Here is a 17,758-nt window from a genome sequence, read left to right as displayed (position 1 = left end):
AAAGTAAATGTATATTTTGTAAAGATTCTTTTTAATAAAAAAATAAAATTTTGAAGAAGAACACAAAATCTTCTGAAAAATAATATCACATAAACTCATATTATTTTCTAATATATAACTATTTTATATAAAAATCAAATTCAATGATCTTAAAAGCGAAGGATAAACCTCAAAATTTACGAATATAATGAGTGGGAATATAATGCTTATCTATCATAAAACCATATGAAATATCAATTTTTGCTTTACGCATAATTTTTGACGACAATTAGCAAAAAATGTTAAATGTTAACACTCAGTCCATTTGAATATGAAAAATAAAATTGACTTTGATTAAATGTTTTTATTTATCATGCAATTCTTCTTGCGACCAAAGTTTTGACTAAAAGTTCAAAAAATAAGATAGCTTAAAAAATAATATACGGTAGTGTTTACTAATAGATGAATAGTATATAAATTCTATTAAAATGGATTTGATCCAAAAAAATATATAAAATTTGATCATAAATAAAATCGTTTTAAATTACTTCTTCATTTAAATTATAACAATTATTTTTGATTTTTATTTATCATCCAAAAAAAAAAAAAAAAAAAAAAAAAAAAGGTAGTGGGGCTTCCAGGCACTTCGTGCCCTCTAGCCCCGAAGATGTTTAGTATAAATGAAGTTTTTATTCGGAAAATTGTTAGTCTTCTGGTGTGAATTCGGAGGACTCTTCTTCTTCCTCCATTGCTTCTGGGAAGAAGCCTTCTTCTGGGTCGAAAACATTATATAATGTGTCGCTTTTCACAAATTATATATGTTTTCATGTTTTGTCACTTTTCTGTCACTTTTCAGGAAAAAAACATTTTTATTATTATATATAAATGAATTTTACAAAACCACCGTTACCGTTCTTTGGAAATAAGAGTAGATGTAAAGATATTATATTGAGAGAACTTAAGAAACTACCGAATGGTCTAACATTTGTAGATTTGTTCGGTGGAAGTTTCTATATATCCCATTTGTGCCATACAATATTCCCAGACTCAAAGATTATATGCAATGACTTCGACAACTATATGGACCGTCTCAAACATATACCAGACACAAACAATATATTGAAAGAGTTAAAAGAAAAGATACCTATAGGTAAGATGGAACGTATACCATTAGATAAGAAAAATATTGTGAGAGAGGTTTTGAAAAAAGCAGAATATATAGACTGGGATAGTATATCTGCTAGACTATTATATAGTGGTGCTATAAGAGTTCATGACATTGAAACACTTATGTCAAAAGTTTTATATCTTAACTATACAAATGTTTTCAAAGAGAACATAGAAAAATATATTGAGGGTATAGAGTTTGTGAGATGTTATTGGACAGAGTTGTATGAAAAATATAAAGACAAGGAAAATGTTTTCTTTATAGTGGACCCGCCGTTCTATAACACATGGGATTTTCAATACCAAGTAGACTGGACTTTGAGAGACTCTTTAGAAACTTTAGACGTTTTACATAACCATCCATGCTTTTACTTTACATCCGATAAAAGTGGTTTGGAAACCGTTATGAGATGGTTAGAGGACATACATGACTATGAGTTTAGATATGACAAGATAGAATATGAGAGAGGTCCTATAAACCGGAGAAAGTGTCATAACAAAGAAATTTTATTAGTAAGTAAATGTGGTTTGAAATAGGACTACTTGTTTTAGGTTTTTTCCATTGTGTCATTTATTTATTTGACGTGGCAGAAAAGTACAGAGAATATGAAGATGAACCAATGCCTGCAAATGTTCAGTATATGTACTCGTAAGAGATATTTTTATCTAATATTAAATGGACGCACAGAACTTAGCGAATGCACAGCAACCTGGACAACCAAACCCAGAGAATATTCCAAATGAAGTTAGAATACAAACTGCAATGGCAAACTATGGTCAAGTGCCAACAGATGTACAAATGCAAACTGCCATGTCAAATGACGCTGCGTTAGGTTTGCCACCATGGTATGCAAATATGAGATGGAAAGAGTTTTATACAAACCCTGAAGTGGGATATAAACAACTTTATGCAGATGACGCGAACACAGGAGTTGACCCAGAATATGTTTTCTACCAGAGGAGAAACAGAATGTATGAGCTCCAGTTAAAGAATGCTATGGAACTCAACAGGAAACGTAAGAGACTAGGCGGACATTAGATTTTTACATATAGTAAAATGGGTTTCTTCAGTAAGATAGGAAACTTCTTTCGAAATGTTGGAAGAGGTATATGGAATGGAATAAAAACCGTAGGAAGAGGAGTATGGAACGGTGTCAAAAATATTGGTAAAAGAGTAGGTCAGTTTGTTGGTATTATACCTAAAGACCCTGAACCAGAAGAACAAGCTCCTGTAATACAACAGCCTGAACCTGCACCACAGTCAAGTTGGCAACCAAATCCAACACCTCAACCGTATTAAAAAATTATATTTTTACCGTTCGATAGTAGTTGTATATGAAACTAAGTTCTAAGTAAAACACATGGTATAATGGAATTATTCTTTTTCTTCCATCTGTAGTAAACCATACTTGAAAGTCTGAAATACTTCCACTTGGTGGTTCATATAGCTTTGTAGGTTTTTCGTAAAAGTCATTTGCCAAGCATAAAAAAGAGTTTTGTGCACCAGAAAATGAAGCATGAACGATAATAGCATCTGAGTCGAAAACATTTTCATATGTTCCATTAGGGTTTTCGACTTCATAAAAGTTCGGGTGTACTGGATATGCTGCAGGCTGATTTAACATCCTCAAAAATCTATACCATGCCAAGTTGTTATATTTTGTAGAAATATAAACGTCTTCTCCAAGGTCTTCTATTCTATTGATTTTAACAGTTGCATTTTTCCTGTCATATAAAATATCGAGATGGTACTCTCCTTCGTCAATGTTGTACTGTTTTGCATATTCGAGATAGATATCGTTTATTTTTTCTTGAAAAGCTTGAAGAGTTGTTTCTAAGTTTACAAGCAAATTCACTTGTAAAAGTTTTCCCTGTTCAAATTTCTCATACGTATGTTTTTCTTTGTTATAGTATCGAATTTCAAAAGCGACCGTAAATGGGAAACCATGTATGGCTTCTGAAATGAACTTCATTCTACGAAAGCCAATAGCTTTTGTGACGGATGGGTCTCTTAGCCATCTCAATGGGTAGTCAAAACGATAGCCTTCATGCTTTACGGTCTCTGTCTCAAACTTTTGACCGACATTAGTAAAAAGTTCATCTAATGGTTTAGTTGTAGCAACTCTTGAATTTTCTTTTTCTATTGGAAGCATATTTTATCTAGAATAAAAATGTCAAATGAAACAGCGTCTATGAGAGAAATACAACACAACCGACAACTCATTATACAAGCTCTAAATAAGAACACAACAAACTTTTCAAACTATTCTAAGATATCTGAGTCATTGAAAGAAGGAAACTTAAAACTGACATTAAACCCAATGACAGATGAGTTTCTGTTTCAAGACAATAAGAACCATACTGTCTGTATAAATCCAACAAAAGGAACTTTAAACGAGAAACCTATAAATGAACTTCTTTTGAAAGCAGATGTTGGCAACAAAGCTGACAAAGAATATGTAGACGATGCAATAGCAAAAGAAGAAGAAAAGCTAACAAAGCTTATGCAACAAAAGAACATACTCATCCTGAACTAGCAGACAAAACATATGTTGACAATAAAATGTCAAGTGAAGTGACAAGAGCTGAAAACGAATATTCTAAAAAGACTCATACACATACCATTGCAAATATTGCAAACTTACAAGAAACCTTAAACAGGAAAAGTACCGTTGGACATACACATACCATTGCAAATATTGCAAACTTACAAGAAACCTTAAACAGGAAAAGTGACGTTGGACATACACATACATCTTCTGAAATAACAGACTTAAACGTTAGCCTTGAAAATAAAGCAGATAAAACATATGTCAATGAAATATACCAAAGTTTGCTAGGAACAAAAAATATTGAAACTATTGTTGGTGACTTTTCTGTCAATGAAGAAAACAAATATTTTAGATGGCAGTTGGTACAGTCCTTAGAAAATGGTACACGGTATAAACTCATTCCGAAAAATAACAATGAAATGTATGTAAGCTATAAAAAGAACGATGGTACACAAGTTAAAGTTCCATTAGACAACAACTGCTACTTAAACTTATATGGAGACGAACAAAAGAAATATTTAAGAGTTTATGAAATGGCAGATATGATATTACCTGACCCAGCTCCAGCACCACATTATTATGACTATGGAGATGACGTCAGAACACCACATGTAGATGAACAAAAGCTAACATTATATTTAGATTATTATAGATATAAAAGATATAATGCAATAGAAAAAACGAGAATAGTATACTATTATGAAGATGACAGAAACAAATATTATAGTCAAGACTTTACCTACCCTGAAAACATAAGATTATATTATAAAAAATATTCTGACTTAAACCAGAAGAAACCTGAAATAGTTGCACTATATTTTAAGTTCAAAAGAGACAATCCTATAATGTCTCATATGTTTGATTTAATGAACCCAGTAGGTTCTATTTATACATCTATGGAAGCAAGAGGTCCTCAAGTAATGTTTGGTGTTGGTGCATGGGAACAAATAGTTGACAGTTTTTGTATTGTGCAAACTCTTCAAAGGAAACAGGAGGAAGTAAAACGATTTCAGGTGAAAATTTACCTGCGCACAGTCACTACATAGATTTAAGTACATCTCAAGCAGGTTGGCATAGGCATAGATATTGGGATGGTCAGGAATGACAAAAGGTAAAGGATATGATGTTAAAGACGACGTTAAGTTTGCTATAAATTGTTACTGGAGTGACACTCAGGGAGAAGGAAACCATACACATTTCGTTTCAGGATATACACAAACAACGGGACAAAGTAAAGACTACATGCCACCTTACATGACAGTTTACGCATGGTATAGAATTGCTTAGTCGTCATTTTCAACTTCTTTAGCATATTCGTCAGGAGTTGTCTTATATTTGTTAGGAACTGTCTTTGAAAGTATACCACCTTGAACTTTGACAAGTTTGAAACGAGGTCTGACAATAGTAGTTTTATCTTCTGCTTGCAGTCTGTACATTTTGCCATGTTTGCCTAAAACTTCATAATATTCTCTTGTATACTTTCTTCTATTTTTACGAACACGAATGCGAGTACCTGTCGAGTTCCCATTGTTGTCATAGTCAATAGTATTTTCATATGGGTCGCGTTTAGGTATTTCTATTTTTACTTTGTCACCTTTCTTAAGTTTGAAGCCTGGCATTCTTTCTTGTTTGTCTCTTTTGACTAAATTGTTAAATATAAAGTCTTTCTCTAAGTTAGGGTTGTTTTTCATTTCTTCGGGGGAGTGGTTTCCCAAACCTTTTTGTTTACGGCTATTGTAAATATTTAAAACTTGTCTCATCTTCGCCATGGAGAAGTGTCTATATTTGTCGTCATATGACATCTCACCTACCTCACCACCTTGTGGTTGGTTTAAGTCTCTTAAGATTTTTATACAACTGTCAATGACACCAAGAGCAGAATGGTTTTGGTCGACAATGAAATATTGGTTTACATTTTTTGAACGCAGATAGTTTTTTACATCATCTGATTTGAAAGAACTTTCACAGTCAGATGTCAGTTTTGTTGGATGGTATTTGTCAACGAATATTGTCAAAGCTGCTAAGATATCTAAAATATTTTTGGACTGTAATGGTATGGCTTCACAGTATCTTGTGTTTTGACCGACAAATATTAGCCAGTATGGAGGTCCATCTTCTCTATACCTCGGAATGTTTTCCAAGATATCCATAAACCAAGCATTTGGTGTTGAACTAAGATTTTTATCATGAGTGCTTTCTTTGTCGCTTTAGAAACATAGGGTCCTTGTTTGGATTCGTCATTTTTTAACCCATAAGAAATGGGTTTATTTGGCGCATTAGCAGGAGTTGCATCCAGATTTTTGCCCGCAGGGAACAATAGCCAGAGGTGTATTTGGAGTTGGAAGGAAGATTTTGAGTACATTAGGTATACTTAAAGAGAAAGCACAACCTATTATACAAACTGTACAGAAAGGTTGGGGATGTAGCACGAGATGCAGGCAAATCTTATTCCAAATCCTGAAACAAGAGGAAAAGTTCAAGGATGGATGGACAATGTAGGAAGACAAGCAGGAAACTATTATAACAAAGCAAATGACTACTAATAACCAAGCAGGACACTATATGGACCAAGGTGAAAAGATTCTTTAACAGAGGATATAACCATGCACAACAGTGGGTAAACAATAACCAACCGCAACCACCTCAAACTTGGGGAATGTAAAGTTTTTACTGAGATGAAATGAACAATACAGCATTGAGACAAATGGGTTCAAGATGGATTTGTCGACTTCCAGCAGTTACACAACGTGTTTGTCAAGTTCTTCCTATACCTCAGGAAGTTTTAGACCGACTTAAAAAACAACAACAACCAGTTGAAAACAAACCAAACTAAAATTTTTTACTGAGATGAAATGACCGAAGAAGTTGAAACGGTAGATTTGACACCAAAACAAAAAGTTCAGAACCATTGTCAAAACCTGTCAAAGAACTTACAGATGAAGAGAAAAATTCAATAATAGAAAGTGCCAGGTCTGGAAATACAAACCCTAACTACAAAGTCACTTTTCATAGAAATGGAACGGCTAGTATCTCAAAAAAGAAACAGACTCTCACAAATAAAATATTGAAGTCTGAAGGAGCTTTCGAGACAACAGATGGAAAAGTATATTTTACCGACCAACAGTTCATTATAGAACATCTCATTGACTTAGAGTCGAAATATTCTAAACTTTACAACAAACACAAAAAGTTGAAAGGAAAACAAAAACAAATGGCATATGATATTTATGAAGATGTTGACGACACAACCATACCTGCAAGTGAGGTAAAACCAGCGGAACCGAAAAGTGACGAAAAACCGATAGAAGAAGAGAAACCAAAAACTGAAGATAAACCAAAACCAAAGTTTAGTTTCCAAACTAAACCAAGTCAACCTTCATTAGCTGGTATGGGTTGGCGTCAAAGACTTATGGCAGCAAGTGCTTATGTAAAGTAAAGAAAAAATATATTTTTTTATTTTTATAAAAATGCCTCCGTATAGAATGGATAGAAAATCTGCTAGAATAAAAGCAGAGTTAGAAAGATATGGTTGGAGAGTTTCGAGGAAGTTTAAATATAGGAAGGGAAGACCCATAAAAGTCTATGACAAACTGGCTGGTCTTCGCTACGAGATGGACTTAGAAACAGCGCGCGCCAATTATCCAAACAGACTAGAGAGGTTAGAAGAAGAACGTCTTATGGACATGCCTTTCGATGTTAGTGAACCTCAAGTTGAAGGACACGACGGCTTTGCCAGATTCTACTGGAAACATGACGAACAATTGCATCCTTTGAGAAGGAAAAAAGGAAAAGGTGAAGACGCACATGCTCCCATGGAAAGAACAAGATATGCATATGAAAAGTATCGTGAAGTTCGAAGTAAAATTACATCCGGTCGAACCTTTACAGTAAACTTTGACGAAGGAAAGAACAAAGAAGGCTTCATGGGAGTACTTGCTGCAATTCAAGATGGAAATAAGAAAGGATACAATCTCAGATTGACCATAAGAGATTTGGATAGTCACATTTACTATGCAAATGGCAATGAACAAACAGCTGCAAAACTTCTTGACGCTTTCAAGACTACAAAGAGAGAACAAATGGTTGACTCCGACTCAGACATTTTGAATGCAATTGAAGGAATTGCAAGTGTCAAGTTCGAATGGTACCAACCTAACCCTCAAGCAGTCAGACAACATGCTGGATACTTCCCCTTCAGAAATAAGTCTGACATTGACTTGACAAGGTATGGAATTTACAATTCAATTGAAACAATTGTCAACGAACCTTGTATTCTTACATGTCTCAGGAACTCTGGTCTTGTTACAGATGAGAAAATGAAGTATCTTGAGTCATGTGTGAAGACAAGGTACATTCTCAGAGGTCAATTGGCAAAAGTTGCACCGTTGGCAAATGTGAATATCCGAGTCAACATTCCGACTGAGAAAGGTTCTTCACATGACGACTATGTTGTTGACAAAGACTTACCATGGTTGAAGATTGTAATTGTCCACAACCACTTCATGTTGAACGAAAGTCTTACAAACCCATTGTTCGGAAAAGGCAAGTGCAACATTGTCAGAGCTGTTAACATTCTTTTCGAGAAAGGTTTGTTGGAACCGATTCCAGATGACAAGCTGACAGAAAGTTTTGTACCAAAAGACGAAACAAACTTTTCACTGTTAGCAAGACCAAAAGTTGTTCCAGACAAAGTTATAGCACAAAAGAAGTACACAGTTCCAAAAGGAGTTGGATTGTTCGGATACCAACCTGAACCAGAAGAACTTCCAATGAGGTTGCAAGAACTTCAAGATGCTATAAACAAACTTCCATTGAGGCATCCAATCGACGTCAAATTGTATTGGAGAGCTTCTGAGTTAGGTCAGAAGGTTTTATATGAAACAGGTTGCTTCGACGATGTTTATGAGATAACAGGAGAAGTTTCTCAGAAGATAAGAGACTCACTTGAATTTCCAAAAACTGGACCCATTGGATGCGATAAGTTCGACTCATACGAAAAAATATACTATGTCGACCTTAACGCTGCGTACATGAGGTTTGTCCAATATATTCCGACTGGAATTCCAAACGAAGATGGTGAGTTCCCAGGAAGGAACTATACAGTTGGAAAAGTCATACAACAACTGTATGATATTAGGAAAGCTTCAAACCCCAAACTTGCAATGACACTCAAATTGCTTATGAATTCGACATGGGGATATTCCATTAAGAAACCTCAAGAGATGAAGAGTAAACATTATGAGAAGGTCGACAACTTTGTTGAAAGGTTTTCTCCTTTTGTTTTGAAGTACGAATTCACTCAAGGTCAAAGTGGCTTAGTAACCACATTAAAACCTATTGTCGAACATTGGTCTTACCCTCAGTTCGCAAAGGCAGTCCTTGACAACTACAACAAATTCTTCTCCGAAGTCAAATCGAAAGTGAAGGTTTACTATGAGAACATTGACGCACTCATGACGAACGAAGAAGGGTACAACAAACTCATTGAAATGGGTTTAGTCGGTGAGAAGATGGGTCAATTCAAATTGGACAAAATTTTCACCGAAGTTCATGTCCTCTCCAAGCGTAAGTACTGGGGCATACTTGAAGACGGCACAGAAATAAAACATTGCATGAAGTAAAAAATTGCATGAAGTAAAAACGTTTTTTAAACCATATATTTTTACATATATTAAATGCTTCAGGTTGAAAAACAAAGAACAAAAGTAGCAGATACAAAACCATTAGACTATATCTTTACAAATACTGGTAGGACAACAAACGGTGTGCAACATATTATACCATTGTACTATGACTTTTATCTCGAATTGTCTTTCATATACAACTACGGAAAAGTGCTGAAAAAGTATTGAAAAATATATTTTAGGGTAGAAGGTTAGATCTAACCTGTTTTCTAACCTGTTTTCTACCCTCTTGAATTTGTCATGAATTTTGTGCTGAATTCGACAAAAATGAGTTTTTGGTTGAAAAAAGAGGTGGAGCCAAAAGTGGCTCGACCTCAAAACAAGCATTTTGTGAAGAATATACCAACCCGCGGAAAACAGCGGGTTGCTTTTTATACAAAGTTCAACAGGTGAATTTTCATGAATTTCCTTAAGATAGAAAAAAATATATTTTAGGCGACCAGGTCACTCGGTCATTTTAACTTCTCTGAAAAAGTGTGACAACATGACATTTTGACAACAACACAGGAAATAGATTTCATCGTATATTTTTTGTTAAGACTTCATCGTAAATGTTTTGTTGAGACTTCATCGTATATTTTTTGTTAAGACTTCATCGTTGTGGTCCGACGGTTAAGCCACAAACGAATGTCCGACGTCCCACCAAAAAATATTTTTTATTTTTATTGTAAGAACAGTATGACAGTCGAAGCAAAAACGTTCACGAACAAATCTAATGGCGAAACATTCACAAAAGGCACTTACAACGGTATTGAAGTCTTACGTAGAGACAAGGATGGTTATGTAAATGCAACAAATATGTGTCAGCAGTTTAGGAAAGACTTTAGAAGGTTGTTGGAAAATAAGTCCTGGGAAGAGTATTTTGAGGCATTTTGTGAAGAATATACCAACCCGCGGAAAACAGCGGGTTGCTTTTTATACAAAATTCATGCAGGAATTCCTGATGAAATCAAACAGGTTAGAGGAATGTATGTAGACCCAAGACTTGTAAACTATATAGCAATGTGGGCTTCTCCAAAATATTGTATAGCAGTTGGAAAAATTCTGGACTCCATAGACAAGAAAGTTCATGAGAAATTAGATGAAGAAGAACTTGAAGATACAGTAGAGAATGCAAAACCTTTGTTCGAAGAAGAAGTTAGAAAAATGCATGAAAAACAAATAGAACATGAACGTGAGATATGTTCTGGTTATAGAGACTCGCCATACGAACTAGACCAATGGGAACAAGAAGATTTAAAGAGAGAATTTAGAGAATATGAACTCGCTAAAGTTTCATTAGAAGCTGCAGAAGAGAGGTTAAAAGTTTGGGGTCGTTTTGTACAAAAATATTGTGAGTAAATGAACCATTTTTTTCGGCAAAAATATATTTTAGGGTAGATGGTTAGATCTAACCTGTCTTCTACCCTCTTTTCTACCCTCTTGAATTTTCATGAATTTCTTCGTATATGTTTTGTCAAGACTTCTTCATAAATGTTTTGTCATGATTTCATCGTAAATGTTTTGTCAAGACTTCTTCGTACATGTTTTCTAACCTCATGAGTTTTCCCGAAATAAAAAATAAAGTTGGTTTTTTTAAAAAAATATTTTTTTATTTTTATTGTAAGAACATGTTAGCAACAACAGCACCAAACTCGTTAGTCATGAACCCAACTTCAATGTTAGTAGAGATGAAAAGCTTCATTCCTTCTTCATATACTTTCGAAACAGAAATCCAGAAGATAAAGCAAGAACTTTTAACATGTAATTTAGACTGTAGTGCGAAAGATGAAACAAATGAACAGTATCTTTATGAAATGCAGGATATTATTGACCATCTACCTAAACTTCCTGAAATACAACAACAAAAACTCACTATTCCAGAATTCGATGAAATAGAAGTCAAAGCAACTGACTCAGTAGAAATAAAGAAGTTCATACGAAAGGTTAACTATGAATTCCTTGGTTTTCATTGCAACCACAAAGTCATGGACAAAGATTGCGATATGGTATATAAGAACATCTCTGACATATACAAATCTGGGGAGTTTAAGACCTACGACAACTTTGTTTCGTTAGTTGCTGAATGTGTATGGCAGATAAGAGATAAAGATAGAAGAGGTAAGATATGGAATGAACAGATAAAACCCGCAACTTTTGAGTTAAAGAGAGCAATTGACGCTTTAGTTGTTTTAGCAGGTAAGGTTTCAGAATATAACGCAAAAATGAACCCGCAATGTTCTAAATGTAAAGCAGCAATGAGGAGATATAACTACTCCGTCAAAGAGATAGAAAGAATGAGAAACGACTATGCAGACTTAAAGACAGAAATGTCAAACAATGAGTTTGAAACAGTTGGAAAGATAGACAATGACACCAAAGTGGTTAGAATAGGTGATTTAAACGTAAGATACTCAAAGAAATACAACAAATATTCTTTGTCAGACATTTTATCTCCATCTGGAAAGAAAGCAAAGGACTGGGTTAGAATTGCTTCTACTCAGAAAATTTTGACAAGAAATCCTGAGCTTATGATATCGGTAAGATTCTATGGAACTACAGCATATCTTATAGACAAAAGTCTTATACCAATAGTTTTGTTATGGATTGACCCAGTTGTTGGATATAACTTCATAACATATGGTTTATTCGACTCAGAACGTTGCAGTGAAGGCTTACTTTACATCGTTCAGAAACCGAAGGACTTCAATACAAAGAGATATAAGATAGGAAGGACATATAATATAACTCTAAGATATGACAGTACAGTCAATATAGTCAAGGTTGTGTTAGTTAATGATATGAGAGCTGCAGAAACAGAACTACTTGAAAAGTTTGAGAAAATGTATGGTGCTCCCATAAAGGTAAAGAAACGTTTGAAGTAGATGAGATAGATAAAGCTATAAAATTATTTGACGAAGTTGCTGAAAAATACATGTAAAAATAACGTTTACCATGTAAAACGCTTATAAAATAACTGGGGTAGAAAAGAGGGTAGAAGACAGGTTAGATCTAACCTTCTACCCTAAAATATATTTTTATTGAATTCAGCACAAAAATCTGAGTAAAATGGCATAAGATTGCTACCCTCGAAAAACCGAGGATAGAGATTCCGTACGAAAAACAGTGAAATTTCTCTAGACCGACTTCCTTCGGGGTCGCCAAAACTCTATGAAAACAGTGAATTTCCTTAAGATAGAAAAAATAAAGTTAGTTTTTTATAAAATATTTTTTTTATTTTGTATGTAAAGACAGATATGTCAACAACAGAGAACACAACAACAGTTATAGTCCATGAAGCTATAAATGAAGAATATGAGTGGGTTCAGTTTAACAAACAACTCCGTCTCATTCGTTCGGTCAAAGACGATATGTACCAAATGCAAAGTATTTTGACAGCATGTTTTGCACCAGATACTAAAACCACAAGACTGGTTTGAATTAAATAGCACTCATGAACTCCTCAGTGAGTTTGAACATGTAGAACTTAAAAAGATGTACCAAGACAGACAAAACTTACCATCGCATCTAAAAGGTATATATGTTCATAAGTTCCTAGTTAGTTCAATAGCAATGTGGGCTTCGCCTCGCTATGCATGGTATGTTTGTAAACTTCTTGACGAACTTTGTACAAAGCAGAGAGAAGATATGATGAAAGAAGACAAAAGCATTCAGAAAAGAATACCACGTTCGGTACCAAAAGGAAAGGAAAAGAACTATAAGTATATGATTTATACTGAAGAGATGGAAAATGAAGAATAAAGATATGGTTATGTTGCATTTAGTCAGAAGAACAACAAAAGCTTTTACGACCTTGCTAAGATTTACAAATCTGACAGAAATTGGTTCTATCGCGAAAACTTACCGATTTCAATGACACCGAATGAAGATGTGAAACAAATAGTTCAAGATACGTTACCTCAAACACACTATGATATGAAAGGTTGTACAATACTTACATTCAAAGAAGATTTGCCATTGTTAAAGGAAAAAATAACAGAGTATTTTGACAACTTCAAACAAGTAGGGTAGATGAACCATTTATTTTTCAAGCTTGACACCAAAGATGGCTCGGGTAGCTCTATAAAGTAAATTGTCTTGTCAAATCCTTCTGGCATTCCGAGTCCTTCCTTCCGACATTCCAAGTCCTTCCTTCTGGCATTCCGAGTCCTTCCTTCCGACAGAAAAAGTTTTTCCTTCTGGCATTCCGAGTCCTTCCTTCCGACAAGAAAAAAATTTCCCGACAACTGGAAAAAAATTTCCTGACAACTGGAAAAAAATTTCCTGTTGTTCGTCCGTAAACCATTCAAATTTTCGAAAATTGAGAACTTTTTGGTCGAACTTCAGAAAAAGTTTTTCCTTCCGACAGAAAAAGTTCTTCCTTCCGACAGAAAAAGTTCTTCCTTCCGACAGAAACAGTTCTTCCTTCCGACAGAAACAGTTCTTCCTTCCGACAGAAAAAGTTCTTCCTTCCGACAGGACACAAACGGAGGACTGACGTTCCTCTTCCTGAATGTCTTCCAAAGCCAGAAGAACCGACAGCCCAGCACCACAACAGACTAAGACTAAACACTTACATTTTTCAAGCTTGACTTTTTACAATTTGAACTTGTTCGCGTAGATGTGAATTCTGAAAGAAGTATGAGGGTCTTGTATGACTTTGTACTTCTCCCATAGTTCATGTCTGTCAAACTTACCTGCCATGGACTCTTTCATAAGTTCCATGAAATCGTCTTCGGACAATCCAGGGAAAAGTATGATATCAGTAAGTATTCTTTTAACATCCTTACTTAAACTCTTTGCTGTCTGTACACAAATGACAACTGAGATGTTAAAGTGTCTGAGCTTCTTAAGAATTCGACACATATCTTGTTCTCTGTTCTTTAACAAAGGATGAGAGGCGAAATCATCTAAGATAAGAAGACATCTATGAGGGTAAGTCTTCCAATCGTAAGATTGCAATTTCTTCGAAATGTATTCTATCTCTTTCTGTTTGTTTCTGAAGTGTTTCTTCTCTAATATTCTCTGCATTTCCTCATTTGGGTCTTTAAACTTAGAATTTATATACTCATTTATAGCATTGTACTTCAAAACTCTTCTTTGGTACTTCTTTATCCAATCCAACAACTCAGAGTCTTTTATACATACTAACTTAGACTTTTTTATAATATCTTTGAACGAATTTACGGTTTGGTCAAATTGACCAGAAGTACTACAAATGACTACTAACTCATAGAATGGGTTCTTCTCATCTAGTTCTTGTTGTTGTGCAGCCATTTTAAGATAAGTGAAAGTCTTACCCGACCCAGGTGGTGCGATTAGACCTGTTATACCATTCTGAGCAAATAAGAACTTGTCATGTATGGGTTTTATCTGAGCATTTTCTAACTTCCTCTTGTTCTTGTTTAAAACATTCTCAAATTTCTTGTCAATGTCAGCAAACTTTTTTTCTAACATATTTTTAGAAAAATTAAAATTTTTATCTTTTTGAAAATGTCTAGCGATTTCGCTATCTATATTCGAGACAAGCTTTTTGACAGCAAAACATCTGTCGACCATAAAATCTTACATAGTGTAAACAAGAAAGGTGAATTTGTTCTAAAGTTCTGTTTCTGGGAATATGACAAGAACCATAAAACATTACAAAGAGCAGTCTTAAAATTTGTCAATGACAGACTTGTTGACAGAGATGACGCCGATTGGAAAGATGAAGTCCAACAAAAGTTCTTAGAATGCAAAGAAGACACATGCGCTGTTCTTGAAGATGAAATAGGAAACAGAATAGAAGAGCTATTAAAGGACAAAGAACTTTTACAAAAATATGGTTCTGAGAAGTTTGACATAACTCCACCAGAGAAGAAGAAGAAGAGAGAGAAGAAAGAAAAGAAAGTAGAAGAAGAGAAGAAAGAGCCAGAGCCAGAGCCAGAGAAAAAGAAATTTGACATGTAAAAATAAAATTTTATTTTTAGAACATTTCTGGGTCAATGTCAATGTTCTCTTCCTCTTTAGGAGCAAACACTGGCTTAGACTCTAAAATCTTTTTACCCAATTTACCTTGAACTTCAACTATCTTAGACTCATAATATTCATAGTCGTCTGCTTTCTTTGGTTCATAAGGTATAACAAGTTTGTATGCTTTGCCTTCTTTAAGGTTTGAGAACCTTCTGTCAAAATTTTCTTTGACTGCTAACAAACCTTCTATGTCTAAGTCTTCAAATTTCGCACCATTTTTAGTCACAATAGCAAACTTAACTGGTTCGATGTTCCAAACTTTGTCAAATGTAGACTTTTCAAAATGGTAGAAGTAAACATTCAAATAAGCGAATGGGTCTAGTTCTTCTTTGACTTCTGTCATGTACTTGTTGACTGAAATATATTTCGTCATCTTTTCTATCGGATAAAAAAATATTTTTTTTAAAATTTACTCATAAAAATTATTTCTTTCTATATTTGCCATTCCGAACTTCGAAAAGATTTTTGACATTTGCCAAGAATGTTCGTTTAGACGCTGCCATATAACCATACTCTTGACAATACTGTTTATATTCATCATATAAAGACCTTTCATCTAAACACTCAAAGTTAGTCTCATCTATAAACAGTTCATATACACTCTTGTTTGCTTCTAACAATGTTTGTCTTTCTTCGGTATGTGGAATTTGTCTTGGATTGAACTTTGAAATATCTAATGTCATGAAATATGAGAACAAGTGGTTGTAAAAGTTAGGTGTCAAAGTTTCTGCTAAGTCGTCAAAATATTCTGTATCTTGCATATGAGCTTCTGACGTTCTGACAACTACATATCTTCTGTCAGAACTTTCTAACTTCATCGGAACAACATTGTTTGAAACCATGATGAAATTTGCAACATTTTCACAAACTCTTTGGTCTTTATATTTTCTTTCAACAACTCCAACTTTGTCTGTTATAAGACTCTTCAAAGCATCTGAGTTTAAAACCTTTGTTGTATCTATACTTTGAAGTTCGTTACATACTATAAGTTTCATATTCTCTATTGAAGAGTTAAATTTACCGCAGATGTTTTCTAAGTTTGTCATATTCGGGTTCGAATAACCTTCTAACAGTTTGCATAAGATATCTGTAAAGAAAGTGTTCTTACCAGTTCCTTGTTTTCCAATTATAATGAGAGCAGTTTCATTTTTAGCACTTGGATGTTGTAAGATGTTTGCAAACCAACATAAGATATACTCATAGACTCTTTCGTTTCCATTGCATATAATTTCTTTGACATGGTCTAACCAAGCTTCTATAACATTTTCTTTCCATTCTACTTGTTCGTATTTATATCCAGTGAAGATAGAATAGAAGTTTGGAGATGGTGTATAGAACTTTATACCTCGAACTGAAAAATCTTCTAACTTTGACAATAAGATATCCCAAGCATCTAACATCTTCATTCCAACTTGTACAACTTTTATTTTCTTAAGTTTCTGTCTACATTCTTGTTCTGAAACTATGGTTGCTCTTGGTTTGTTAAAGACAACATCCCATTCTTTCATGACATAACATTCTGGGGCAGAGTCGACATAAATGACTAAACGTTTCAAATTCTCGACTGCTTTGTTATAGTCTCTAAATGGACACATATTTCTGAACGCTTGGAAGTCATAAAAATCTGAAACGTCTATTCTGTACATTTTTATAAAAATAAAAAAAATATTTTTTTTATTCTTGACTTTGTTGTTGCATTTGTTCCATTTGTTGCATTTGTTGTTCTTGAGCTATTTGTTGTTGAAGTTGTTCTTGTAGTACAATACTTTCACCAGTTGCATCTTCCAATTCGAAACTTTCTGCCGTCATTGACAAATACATAGGACATAAAAGTTTTACAGGAACAAAGTTTGCGTCAACTAAGGTTAAGTTTATGTTTGCTAAAGTGTTTGAGTTTACTAAAGCTGAAAACTCTGCATTCGAATGAACAATAGGCAAACCAGCAGAGAAAGTGTTGTTTATACGCATGAGTATCTTTTGGTCATAGTAGTTTCTGTCGACATTCGAATAGCACTTTGAACCTAAGTTTGAAACAATATATAAAATAGGTGTACTTAAAGTCAATGGAACAGACAAACCTTGTATGACACCTTTTCCTGTTATAGGAAACTGTTGGTAGTAAAAACCAGATATAAGTTTTGTATTATAGCTCATATCGTTTATACTAAACTCAGTCGGACATCCAAACATAATGAAACCTGCTCTAGTTGCAGCACATGTTACATCCGTCCTTAAAGTATTAAATAAGTCAACAAAACCTGTTGGTGGTATATCTGAGTAAGTATCTTCAAAGAAGTATTTTTTACCATTCACAACAACAAAGTCTTCTGGTGTCAAAAGAGCAAAACAGGCTTTAGTCGTCATCGTGTTTAAGGTCAGTTTACA

At 34.3% G+C, this 17,758-nt stretch overlaps 12 protein-coding genes and 5 pseudogenes across 17 annotated transcripts, besides 1 other annotated feature; 11 read left to right on the top strand and 6 right to left on the bottom strand.

Moving 5' to 3' along the window:
- Window positions 1–575: 575 nt before the first annotated feature.
- Window positions 576–17,758: part of a mobile genetic element that runs on past the window's edge.
- On the top strand, window positions 865–1,683 carry TVAGG3_0358460 (phage tail repeat-like family; the record flags this gene model as incomplete). Its single annotated transcript, XM_051231386.1, has 1 exon — window positions 865–1,683. The coding sequence occupies one exon, from the start codon at window positions 865–867 to the stop codon at window positions 1,681–1,683; it is 819 nt and encodes a 272-aa protein (XP_051101116.1).
- On the top strand, window positions 1,823–2,185 carry TVAGG3_0358450 (uncharacterized protein; the record flags this gene model as incomplete). Its single annotated transcript, XM_001323234.1, has 1 exon — window positions 1,823–2,185. One exon carries the CDS (start codon window positions 1,823–1,825, stop codon window positions 2,183–2,185), a length of 363 nt encoding a protein of 120 aa, XP_001323269.1.
- TVAGG3_0358440 (serine threonine-protein phosphatase family) lies at window positions 2,204–2,446 on the top strand (the record flags this gene model as incomplete). The annotated part of the gene is made up of 1 exon (XM_001323235.1): window positions 2,204–2,446. The coding sequence occupies one exon, from the start codon at window positions 2,204–2,206 to the stop codon at window positions 2,444–2,446; it is 243 nt and encodes an 80-aa protein (XP_001323270.1).
- Window positions 2,451–3,299, bottom strand: TVAGG3_0358430 (uncharacterized protein; the record flags this gene model as incomplete). Its single annotated transcript, XM_001323236.1, has 1 exon — window positions 2,451–3,299. One exon carries the CDS (start codon window positions 3,297–3,299, stop codon window positions 2,451–2,453), a length of 849 nt encoding a protein of 282 aa, XP_001323271.1.
- Window positions 3,318–4,653, top strand: TVAGG3_0358420 (annotated as a pseudogene). Its single transcript has one exon. A coding segment is annotated over exon 1 (1,336 nt).
- TVAGG3_0358410 lies at window positions 4,982–5,939 on the bottom strand (annotated as a pseudogene). Its single transcript has one exon. A coding segment is annotated over exon 1 (958 nt).
- Window positions 6,379–6,531, top strand: TVAGG3_0358400 (uncharacterized protein; the record flags this gene model as incomplete). The annotated part of the gene is made up of 1 exon (XM_001323238.1): window positions 6,379–6,531. The coding sequence occupies one exon, from the start codon at window positions 6,379–6,381 to the stop codon at window positions 6,529–6,531; it is 153 nt and encodes a 50-aa protein (XP_001323273.1).
- Window positions 6,551–7,134, top strand: TVAGG3_0358390 (annotated as a pseudogene). Its single transcript has one exon. A coding segment is annotated over exon 1 (584 nt).
- TVAGG3_0358380 (DNA/RNA polymerases family) lies at window positions 7,166–9,319 on the top strand (the record flags this gene model as incomplete). Its single annotated transcript, XM_051231385.1, has 1 exon — window positions 7,166–9,319. The coding sequence occupies one exon, from the start codon at window positions 7,166–7,168 to the stop codon at window positions 9,317–9,319; it is 2,154 nt and encodes a 717-aa protein (XP_051101115.1).
- Window positions 10,061–10,723, top strand: TVAGG3_0358370 (uncharacterized protein; the record flags this gene model as incomplete). The annotated part of the gene is made up of 1 exon (XM_051231384.1): window positions 10,061–10,723. One exon carries the CDS (start codon window positions 10,061–10,063, stop codon window positions 10,721–10,723), a length of 663 nt encoding a protein of 220 aa, XP_051101114.1.
- TVAGG3_0358360 (organellar and viral DNA polymerase type B) lies at window positions 10,993–12,149 on the top strand (the record flags this gene model as incomplete). Its single annotated transcript, XM_001323239.1, has 1 exon — window positions 10,993–12,149. A coding segment is annotated over one exon (1,157 nt), but the record flags the coding sequence as incomplete, so codon positions are not given.
- On the top strand, window positions 12,619–13,393 carry TVAGG3_0358350 (annotated as a pseudogene). The gene has a single exon. A coding segment is annotated over exon 1 (775 nt).
- TVAGG3_0358340 lies at window positions 13,944–14,806 on the bottom strand (annotated as a pseudogene). Its single transcript has one exon. A coding segment is annotated over exon 1 (863 nt).
- Window positions 14,855–15,310, top strand: TVAGG3_0358330 (uncharacterized protein; the record flags this gene model as incomplete). The annotated part of the gene is made up of 1 exon (XM_051231383.1): window positions 14,855–15,310. One exon carries the CDS (start codon window positions 14,855–14,857, stop codon window positions 15,308–15,310), a length of 456 nt encoding a protein of 151 aa, XP_051101113.1.
- TVAGG3_0358320 (protein of unknown function, DUF4108 family) lies at window positions 15,327–15,746 on the bottom strand (the record flags this gene model as incomplete). The annotated part of the gene is made up of 1 exon (XM_051231382.1): window positions 15,327–15,746. The coding sequence occupies one exon, from the start codon at window positions 15,744–15,746 to the stop codon at window positions 15,327–15,329; it is 420 nt and encodes a 139-aa protein (XP_051101112.1).
- Window positions 16,571–17,019, bottom strand: TVAGG3_0358310 (uncharacterized protein; the record flags this gene model as incomplete). Its single annotated transcript, XM_051231381.1, has 1 exon — window positions 16,571–17,019. A coding segment is annotated over one exon (449 nt), but the record flags the coding sequence as incomplete, so codon positions are not given.
- Window positions 17,048–17,737, bottom strand: TVAGG3_0358300 (uncharacterized protein; the record flags this gene model as incomplete). Its single annotated transcript, XM_051231380.1, has 1 exon — window positions 17,048–17,737. One exon carries the CDS (start codon window positions 17,735–17,737, stop codon window positions 17,048–17,050), a length of 690 nt encoding a protein of 229 aa, XP_051101110.1.

Source organism: Trichomonas vaginalis, chromosome V (assembly GCF_026262505.1).
Source record: "Trichomonas vaginalis G3 chromosome V, whole genome shotgun sequence".
Lineage (NCBI taxonomy): Eukaryota > Parabasalia > Trichomonadida > Trichomonadidae > Trichomonas > Trichomonas vaginalis.
This window is presented reverse-complemented; position numbering and strand designations above follow the sequence as displayed.